Below are 11,106 nucleotides of genomic sequence, written 5' to 3' on the forward strand. Positions count from 1 at the left end.
TCCTGACCATGCTGGTGTGACTGTGTGGAGTGTCACACCAGCATGAATACCTAATCCACTCATTGGTTTAATTCATTCAGCCATATATTGAACCAGAAACTGATCCAGAAGAAGAGGTAGAGTGAATTACAGGCAAACCCAGTTCTACGGGGTGCTAGATGGTGCTAAAGTAAATCGTGTTCGCCATACCAGACCGCTGATTACTGCCCTAAAAATCAGCATACTAGAAATAAAGATAGGAAAAGCCCCGCCTGCAATGTTGACGGGATTGGTTCGATTGGTTACATCAGGGTAACATATATTTAACGCTAGGAATTAAGGGCGTTTTTTTAATTTAGTACACTGAAAATACTCAATGGTGTTGACTGGTGAGTTTGATCATGGTTTGTCTCAAAACATAATAACGTACCACGTGTATTAAAAACGTATAAAACAACATTAAAAAAAGTATTTTCACCACAGAGTTTTTACAAATATATTATTAATTGACTTTATGTTTTTAGTTAATTACAGATAAACCCCAACCTTACCAGTTAACTTTTTTTAGTTATAATTTACAATATTAAGTAAATGAATGTAATAAACACAAAATAATACTACCTCAATATTTACAACATTTTATAAGCAAATGTGTTCTCACACAGACACACGTTCCCTCTCTCGTGCTGTAGGCTACCTATATTTCTTACCCCTCATTCCTCTGTGGGACCTCCTCCCTCCCTTCATCCCAGCTGCAGTCCCAGCATTATGGCGCTACACTCAAACACAAGCCCTGTATACGTGGCGTTCCTCTTTATTCTCAACTATGTATCTATAACTGCAGGCAGTGGACCATCTTCAGAGAGATCATCCGGACTTTTATCCCCTTACGATGAACTCTATTACCGCGGGGTTCGGGCGTATTTTAGGGAGGACTGGGAGCGCGCGGCAGAGTTCCTGGAGAAATCCATTTCCACTCGAGACATGCTCCTGCGGACCAGACGAAAATGTCACGACGAGTGTTTAACAGTAGGAGAAGACAAAGTCTCCAAACTAGGTAACTGTTAACTTTTAGTACAGATTGACAAATGTGTTCGGCGTATCTCCATCATTCAATTATAGTGTTTGAAACTCAGTCCAACTAATGCAGCAGTAGGCTACAAAACATGCCCTGCAAACTGGAGACTGGAGTTTTCCATGACTTGTCCTGTTGACTGCATGTTAATGTGTGTAGACACAGCGGATAGTAGTCTCTGGGACCTGGGGGTGCTCGACTGGATCCAGGTGCGGGCCGAGTGTGTGAGGTTCTGCATGGGTAGAAGTGCTTCTCCTGCTGCTCTGCTCCCAGTATCTTCAGACATCGAGTATGAATTTGGAACACGAAACCCTTACAACTACCTGCAAGTCACCTACTACAAGGTAAAATAAGTAATCATAATGATATGAAATCAGGCCAATAATAATAATAAGATACGTTAATCACAACACCTGGAAAGGTCTGAGTAATCCTGCCCTTTGTTTTTTGTAAGTTTAAATTCTCTTCCCCCTCTGTACAGTTGGATAAAATGGACAAAGCAGCTTCAGCTGCTCACACGTTCTTTGTGGCCAATCCGAGTCACCTGGAGATGAGGAACAACATTGAGAAGTACAGGAGGATGATAGGAGTGAAAGATGAATCCTTCCAGGACAGAGAGAGAGAGCATGAGCAACACTGGGTGAGTTCAGCAGAAGAGAAAAGCAGTCAGGGTTTTTATTGTTAACTAAAACTATGTATAGATTAAATTTAGCAGTGGACGAGAAGCTTAGTAGAATTATAATGAAATAAGGAGTAGGTATAATAAGATAAGGCTTCAGCCTACACCTTTTCCGGTTAATATACATTATGTATGTTGATTTTGGAAAACTGTGTATGAGGACCTAACTAAATCTTGATGATTATACACAAACTAATATAACACCACCAATGTCACCACCACCAAATTAATCAATTTTTTTAAATTGCATTGCATCTGAGCAGCTCTCAAGACTGTTAGTAGTGTTGTGAGTCATAATAGTTATTTTGTTTTTCTAGTGTGTTGTGCAGGCTGTTATTTTGGCAGTTTCTTCCCACATTGACATGGCCGTCTTTTGTCTTAATTTCTGGATATGTGGACAACTTCTTTTAAATTACATACTTCTGCACCTCACTGTCCTCACTCGTCTCATTTTCTCTCTCCTAACCACTGTTATGAAAACGAAATGATAAAAGTTATGAAATGAACCACGTTCGCTGTCCTGTATAGCCCTTTCTCTACCATCTTTTTTCACATTGTTTATCGTTTTTTAGGAGATGTATGATGCAGCCGTTCTGGCTGAGAGCTCGTCTGATTGGGTGAAGGCGGTGAAGAAGTGGAAGGAGTGTGTGAATGAGACGCTCAAGCAGACGGAAGAGTGCAGAGCTCAGTGTGTGATGGCGCCACGAGTCTTTCCGGAGGAGCCAGACACTGCACAGGGAGTTTACGAGAGAGCTGCAGGTCAAAAAGGATGTTTATTTACAAAGTCTATCAAGTTATTGCAGCCACTATTAGTAGTTTAACATCTGATCATTTCAAGGGAAAGTAAAACTGGTAACTCCTCTCTCACTTGCAAAGAATATTTTAAATTATGTTGCACCATCATGGCATATTTTGTTTATTATGTAACAGTAGAGTAAACTCAGTCTTTCTTTGTCTCTTCAGACCTCTCTCTCTCCTTGCTGTCATGCAAACAGATGTGCGTGACCTTAGTGTCAACGCGACCTGGAAGGGTTTCTGCTGTGGAGGACTTTCTGCCCTTACAGCTCGAGCATCTACATATTGCACAGTTTAAAGGTCAGACATCATTTATAGATCAGATGTTATTAATGCACAAGCACTGATATTTCCTGCCCATGTTTACTCACAAATGCCAGTGTTTTTGTTATTTAAATTATTTAAAAAATGGTTTATTATAATGTTTTCTTCTCTTTTCTTCACTGTTTATTTTTGGAGATAAACAGTGTTTTGGTTTATTTCTTTTTCAAAAAAGTAATATAGTGCAACAGTCTGGTTCCAGAAGTAAATCATGATTTTTAATGATAACTTATAAACCATTAAAGACAGCCTTACTGTGATCTATGAGGTTGTTAATCGATAGTATTTGCTTCTGTTGAAGCTGATAGCCCACGTCATTTCAACTTAGTTTTAAAATTATCGTGTGTGACAGCAGAATTCATAGTGAAAAACTACATTACCCATGATGGTGTACAGAAAATTCCACCAGTCAGAGCAAAAAAATCTTGCTAGCTCCACCCACTGCCACAAATGTCTCCCTATGGTCTCAAAATACTTAAAATATTTGATATGTGAAATCAACATTTTTAAATGAGTAATTTTATATTTCTCCATCATTTTTTATTTGATTATGCTTTTTGCAATGCTTCATGGGATTGTAGTTCTTTCCCTCAGTACGTTTTTGCTTCAAATCAAACTTTTTCTAATGTTGTGATTCACCTTGTAGCTGCTTGGCTTGGTTCATAGCTTAAAACACTTTAACTAAATCCCTATGGGAGAAACGAATGGAAAAAAATACTTCCGGAACCAGCGCCGCTGAAAAAGTGGCACTTTTGCACTCTATTGCACTTGGTTGAATAAAGCAAATATTAATGTATGGACACCATTGTAATACATTAACACAGTGGTTCCCTCTTGTGACATGACTCAATCTGGTAATACTACAAATATATATATTTTTTATATTTTAATTGTATTTATTGTTATTTTTTATCTTTCCTTGGCTTATTTCTAATTTCTGTCTAATTTTTAATTAGCCTTTATTTTTATGTTTAAATTTTTAGTTTGAAATAATTTTGTGCTTTTGCCATTTTTTTTATATTAATATTTAGCTCTAATTTACTTTTATTTCAGTTTTAGTCATTTTAGTACTTCAAATGTATTTTATTTTGGTTAGTTATAAGTCAACATTTCTAAAGTTTTTCATCAAATATCTATATTTTATTTCAGATTTATTTCAATTAACCAAAACTATTTTTAATAGTTTTAGTTAACACAAACAACAATGGTGAATTAGTGGTGTTGATTGTTCTCAAGCTCCAATCACAGTTAGAAAAACAATCTTAATACTATACTGTTTGAAAATTGAGACATTTCATTAACTAAAAACTGTCTTTAAAACCACTCTTTGGTGTCCCGCAGCTGGTGACCTGAAGGGGGCGGTGGAGACCCTGCGCTCCTTGTTGCTCTTTTACCCCACAGATTCAGACTCCCTTAGTAACCTGAAGCTCTACTCTCAGACTCTAGAGGGCGACACGGAGGCTCAGGAAACAGGCCCTATTCAGGTATGATGAATGGACTGCTGGAGTAACTATGACACATGGGAGATGGGGCAGAAAGAATAATGTTTGCATTTATAGATGGGTGTGTCTGTTTGATGAATGGATGAGTCAATGAGCAAAATCAATACAGACTTTAAAATGGCTATTTTATCTCTTTTTTTTCTCAAAGGAAATTACTAAGTATGTCAGAAGAGCTTTGCAAGAGAAGAGACTGCTGTACTTTGGGATGGCAAACTTGGACTTTAAATTCAGTGACCCGGTATGTGTCTCATTTCTGTTGCTGGAGTTTTTTGTCTTTCACCTCTCACCTTATGTTCCCCTTTCTGAAACTAGCCAAAAAAGGCCTCAGTCTTATTCACTCTCTGTCCTCATCAGGATCTGTGGACACCCGAGGACGTTGTGCCCGAAGCTCTGCGAGAAACCTGGAGGTGAGACAGGGAAATAGAAAAATAACAAAAAGGAAATGGTGAGATTAATTTCCTGGCAGCTTCAAACTTTTCTTCTTCTCAGAGCAGAGAAAGAGCAGCTTCATGAGAAACTGAAGCAGGGCCAGAAAGTAGAAGAAGTGGATGAAAGCGGATTTTATGCCGGTACGAACCCCGTTTCTGGCCACCCTGTTCCTTCCATCATTTTATAATATTTATTATATGTAATGTAATATAATTACTGAACTGAATTAATTACATATATAAAATTTGACTCAGGTGGTCCTGTTCCTGTGGTTGGCGTAAGAATCACGATGGATGATCAGGGTCTGAACGGGACCAACCGTGTGGTGCTGGATGGAGTTTTATCCAAATCTGAATGTGATCGTGTGATGCAGCTGGCTGCCGTGAGCTTTTAAATAATCATTTAAAAATCTGCCATGTGAACTACTGTTGCAGAGAGCAGCTGAAAGAGTCTCACCACACATTCTGCATGTGTGGATAATAGGTTGCCGCATCAGTGGGTGATGGCTATCGGGGGCGACGCTCTCCTCACACGCCGCATGAGAAGTTTGAGGGTTTGACTGTTCTCAGAGCACTGAAGGTGAAATATTACTCACTCATGACACATACTAGAATGATTCATAAAATTATAGACATTCTCACATCAAATATCCTAGATAATATACTAGAAAATATCTGTTTTCCAGTTGGCCCAGGATGGGCAGGTCAACCAATCGGATGCCAGGCTGCTGCATGAGATCGGGGAGACCGTAAAAGTTCTGATGGACTCATACTTCAGAAGTCACTCTCCTCTCTACTTTGCTTACACACACTTGGTGTGCCGCTCCGCCATCCCAGGTACAACACTCTATAGTGCTTTAACAGGAACAATTATTCACACATAAACAAATCTGTGCTTACGCACGTTTTATAAATGAGGTCTATTATTTTAACGTCTTGCTCAGTGCATATATGCCTTTGTGTACAAAGGACAGCAAGAGGGGAGATCAGATCTTTCTCACCCAGTTCATGTGGATAACTGCATCCTGGAGCCAGAAACCAGGCAGTGCTGGAAAGAAACTCCTGCTTTCACGCATCGAGATCTCAGGTGCACAGATGTGTAGATGTAGGCAAAACACAGGAAATTCACTAAGAACGAATAGGCTTGCTGATAGCTTCCTTCATTAGCATAAATTAATTTACTAGAAAATTAATTCAGAAGATTAAGATTCAGGTGATGAAAGACAGTGTGTGGTTAAAAATTCAGAATAGAAATTCAAGCTTCTTGCACACAAAATTAGTAAAAATTTCACACATCTACTTCAATTGGCTACAAGTTCTACTGGAAATGTTCAATATAATGTATATAGATACATTTAAATAAACGTTCCTTACTGCCAGCTTTCTGTTGGGAATAATTGTGCAGCATTGCTTATAATAGGTAAATAGTACTGACTTTTGTGAATCCAGCATATTCTATAATGAGTCTCATTTGAATAGAAAGGAAAACATTTGGAAAATAATGAAATAGTTGTTGTTGTTTCTTTACTTTTCTTTTATGCACATACAGTGATTTGTTTGTATTGTTGCCTTTACAGTGCAGTTGTTTACCTGAATGATGATTTTGAAGGAGGTGATTTCTTCTTCACTGATCGAGACACCAAAACAGTCACTGTAAGATTAATTTTCCAATATTCACTCATTTATTTTTCTTTTATCCATATTTACAAATTTCTCAGAAGCATTCTCTACAACAATATATAAGGACTTAAAGAGATAGTTCACCCAAAAATGAAAATTCAGTTTTTTTACTCCCCCCTCAAGTTGTTCCAAAACTGTATGAATATCTTTGTTCTGCTGTACACAAAAGGAAGATTTTTAGAAGAATGTTGGCAACCAAACAAACCTCTGGCCCCTTTGACTACCATTGTAGGGAAAATGAGTCTCGTTCACTAATAATTGCGTTAATTATTTGTATATTACTTGTATACACCTTTTACAGTCTATGGTTTACACAGGATAACTTCTCACAAAAAAAATCATGCCCAAATTTGTGTGTTCACACATGAATGAGACCCAATTTTTTGCCTGAGACTTTCTCTATATCTATTGTTTCTCTTTCAGGCAAAGGTTAAGCCAAGCTGTGGGCGACTTGTTGGATTTACATCAGGACCTGTCAATCCACACGGTGTTACTGCAGTGACGGAGGGTCGACGATGTGCACTGGCACTCTGGTTCACTACTGAAAAGCTCCACAGAGATATGGTATGGGGCTGTTATGGGAACTTCAAGAGATGATAAAAGAGGAAAGGTGTTATGTGCACTTATTTATATGTTTGACTTCATTTCAGGAACGTGAGGAAGCTGAAGCCTTATGGGCAGCTGATGGACAAAGTGTAGTAAAAGAGGAGAAGGGTGATACTGAGAGCGCCTTGAAATCTGCCCGCAGTGGGAGAAGCCAAGGAAAAGAGAGGAGCAAAGAGAGAGATAGAGTGACAGGCAGACGGGATGAACTGTAAGAATGACAGATGAATGGGCCAATCAGAAAATAGACTTCCATGGACATGAAATGCCATGTTGCTTATTCACCCTGTCGACCTGGTGTGTGTGTGTGTGTGTGTGTGTGTGTGTGTGTGTGTGTGTGTGTGTGTGTGTGTGTGTGTGTGTGTGTGTGTGTGTGTGTGTGTGTGTGTGTGTGTGTGTGTGTGTGTGTGTGTGTGTGTGTGTGTGTGTGTGTGTGTGTGTGTGTGTGTGTGTGTGTGAGCGCGCCCTTGTTTCAGTATGTCTTGTGTTTTGATTGTGGTTCGTTTTTTAAGAATCAAAGAATAAAGCAGCAGCAAATGCTGCAATTATGTAACTCGGGGAGTAATTTTTTCTTCTTTATAATTATTATTTATTAATTATTAAAGACATACAAATGTTTTCCTCTAATTTCTTTTACTTATCAAAAATGAATAGTATTTTTAAAATAATAAATTATGTACACACAAGACATTCATAACCACATAAACATGTTATTTTACATGGCGTGGGTCGGCTAATAGGGGTTTTTGCGTGAAACTGCATCCACACCACTAGGTGTCAATATAAATCCAAAACCACTGTCATATCGATCAACGCAGCAAACAAAAAATGATTGTCTGCACATTTATCATTAATCTATTATTGTTTCACAGATTCAAAACCAAGAGAAAAAAAAAGCAGAAGGTTCAAGTGTTTAATAGATCTAGACGTCGGTACATTAAAACAAGTGTGTGGAGTGGGGGAGGAGGGGAGGTGTGGCACATTAGCACTGATGGAACGAGTGAGAGAGAAAAAGAGGGAGGGAGGGAGTGGGAGAGAGACGGAGAGCGAGATTATAGATAATCCCTCATAAATGAGTGCATTTGTTTATGAAGCTTACAAATCTCCCATTTAGAGTATGGAATAATAATCCAGGCAAGAAATCATGTAATCATTCATACCCGACTCCCCATTTCAACATGACGCCCTTCCATTAAAGCCAAACCCTAATATCACTGAACCTCCTCTAATGCACCAACAAGCAGACTCTTGCTATACTTACAACGGCCATTGATCCTCTGTACATCTACATTGTGCTGTAAAATAGAGGGCAGAAGGGCTAATGGTGCAAAAGGTGTTAATATGATCCTATGTGTCTGATCCTTAGGCCTGGAAAACAGTTAAGAGTCTAAGAGCAATGCAGATATATGTAAATAGGTAAATGACTAAGACCCTTCTGACCTGTTTCCATATGACGTTTTACTATCACTGAGATGCGTTCATAAATAATCCCTTTCTCCCTCATGGTAACATATAACATTACAGAACATGTTGGTGTTATGCAGGATTTTGTCCAGTGCTGAAGAGCATGGATATTAATAGTGATAATGGAACGTTGATGATCCATTCTCATACATTTAACCAGGTATTTCCAGAGTGAGACATTTTGTTTAACCTGGATTTCTCAATGTAATCACACAGCTGCAGGCAAGTGACTGGGTCCTCTCGGATTCTTCAAGAATCACTCAAAAATGGCTACGTAAAATAGTGGTGTTTTTCTGTGTTAAGAAAGTTTAGTGTGAAACTGTACATAGTCAGATTCCCCTTCAATGTCTATTTACATTCCAACAATCATTGTTTAAGCAATATTACAAGAGCAAGAGCTGTGATTTACCATTGTGAGTGTGATAATGTTGTTTTTGTAACAGTTAAAGTCCATGTGAATCGGAAGTTGGTAATGACTTTAGTATTGTGACGTATTTCCAAATGAAACGGAATGCTGAATGAAAAAAAAAGAAAAAGATTTTAGCGCACCTCTTCGCCATCTCTAGCTCACAGCAGACCGATGGTTGAAGGACAGTCAGTGAGTGATACAGCCGCCAAACACGGCATCAAGAACATGGAATGTTATTCCAGCGGGGCAGCAAATTTTCAGATTCTGACTTAAGATTATAAAGACAAATACATTTTTTCTCTGAATTAAGTTGGACTAGTAATGTGTGCTAAGTAAATAGGGCTAATTTTGGTTTCATGAATACATAAATAAACCAGAGTAACTTGCATATTAGACAAAGCATTGTCAGATACTTTGTATAATTTTTTTTTTGCTGCCATTGAAAATATTTCCCAACAAAGCTAAAGCAGAATCAATCGCATCTCTGAGCAACATAATGTAGTCATGTTTCATTCCTAAACAAATCAGTGTTCAATAATTTGGTTAAATGAATGATTCAATGATACATTCGTAAAGACATACTGTTGTAACTATGTAAGTAATAGTGTTGTCAAAAATATCGATATTTCGCAATTCAACAATACTGAATTATCTGAATAGGTTCCAATACTTCTTTTCTGCAGTATCGATACACCGTTATCAGCTGTGCGTTCTCGCTCTCTGACACACACCCGTCTCCTCTCACTCATCTCATTCGCTTCAGTTGATATTACTGTGACTGTTTACTTGTCTTTTTTTGTGTAAATCTAGTTCAATGATTTAAATAAAGCCTTCCCGTGCTGTGTGTAAGCTATTACAACAAAATGACCAAATGGCAGTTTTCCCCGGTGGTATCGAAAATGGTATAGAATATCGATATTGTTCAAGGTATCATTTCGAAGTTAGAATTTCCAGTATCGTGACAACATTAGTAAGTAACCTCTCTGAAAAATTCGCAGCACTAAAATTCACAGCCTGACATACTGTGAATTACGCAAAACAAAAATGTTAAAAGCACTTGAGTCAGAATTCATTAGTAGCCCTATGTGCCGAGATTTGAAAGCTGCTGGACCAATCAAATTCAAGGACAGGAACTAACCTGTATAAAATTAAGTATATATATATATATATATAATAATTTTTTTTACTAATATAAAACTGAAGTTTCATTGTTCATGGTGGGGCCTTTCCATTAACTTCTATTGTTTTATATTGCGCTAGTGATGTTTGTTTTCCCCTTTACCTCCCTAAACTTATTTTTTTCATTAAAACACTATTTTGCATGTTTAATAAGCTGTTTTCTTTGTGTACATTTTGTCTGATTCCACAATCTAGCTGTTTTCAAGATCTAATATCCATGTGGAGACATTTGCTCCCCATGATGTTGGCAAAACCTGACCCACCTACACACACACACACACACACACACACACACACACACACACACACACACACAGACTATATGAATACACACGACATAACTATACATTACAACAAAGGGCTTTTTACATGACACTGAACCTAATGCTGCACATAACTTTTCCTCAATGTTCATCCATGCGCAAGTAAACCATTCCCTTTTGTCCTAATAGAATATAATCCTTTCCACCCATGGGTCGCTTTGTCCCCCCTCCTTGGTAAATCGGGTGATGATTTTATCCACCATGCTGTGATGTTTTGTCTGGCTCAGTGAGGTGGGGGAGGACGAGTTATATTTATGATAATGATAGTTTGTCTGTTCTAAATCAGGACACTAAAATTGATTTAAGCAAAGCCTTAAATGTTCACAGGCTTTTAAGCTCTTTTGCTCCACAGAATTCATCCTCACCCATTTCTGTTCCCAAAACAATGTGTTTTATGTTTTGTTACAATAGCATTTACAGGAATAAAACGTATTGTACCTTGTGCCTAATTATACTGTAGCCTTCCGCTCAAAGTATAAATATCACTCATTTTGAAGTTTCCAAGGTGTACGCAACACCAACTCCCAGTGATCTGAAACCATTCATCATTCCATACATAGAAATGTCTCTCCAATCCATTATTTACTGGTTTCAGCTTCCTTGCATCACAATGACATGTGAGAATGTTGTGGATGTTCTGCCTGCTCATTCGTGACTAATAGGCTTCTT

General features: G+C 38.1%; 1 protein-coding gene across 1 annotated transcript; it reads left to right on the top strand.

The window, feature by feature from the left end:
- The first annotated feature begins 712 nt into the window (after positions 1-712).
- Positions 713-7,615, top strand: p3h3 (prolyl 3-hydroxylase 3). Its single transcript, XM_082149455.1, has 16 exons — positions 713-1,036; positions 1,214-1,398; positions 1,536-1,694; positions 2,306-2,492; positions 2,697-2,828; positions 4,191-4,333; positions 4,500-4,589; positions 4,706-4,758; positions 4,841-4,920; positions 5,035-5,162; positions 5,264-5,359; positions 5,466-5,616; positions 5,749-5,866; positions 6,357-6,432; positions 6,883-7,023; positions 7,110-7,615. The coding sequence occupies exons 1-16, from the start codon at positions 748-750 to the stop codon at positions 7,275-7,277; spliced, it is 2,196 nt and encodes a 731-aa protein (XP_082005581.1). The 5' UTR covers positions 713-747; the 3' UTR covers positions 7,278-7,615.
- Positions 7,616-11,106: the final 3,491 nt, after the last annotated feature.

This window comes from Leuciscus leuciscus (genome assembly GCF_965113295.1).
Source record: "Leuciscus leuciscus genome assembly, chromosome: 20".
Lineage (NCBI taxonomy): Eukaryota > Metazoa > Chordata > Actinopteri > Cypriniformes > Leuciscidae > Leuciscus > Leuciscus leuciscus.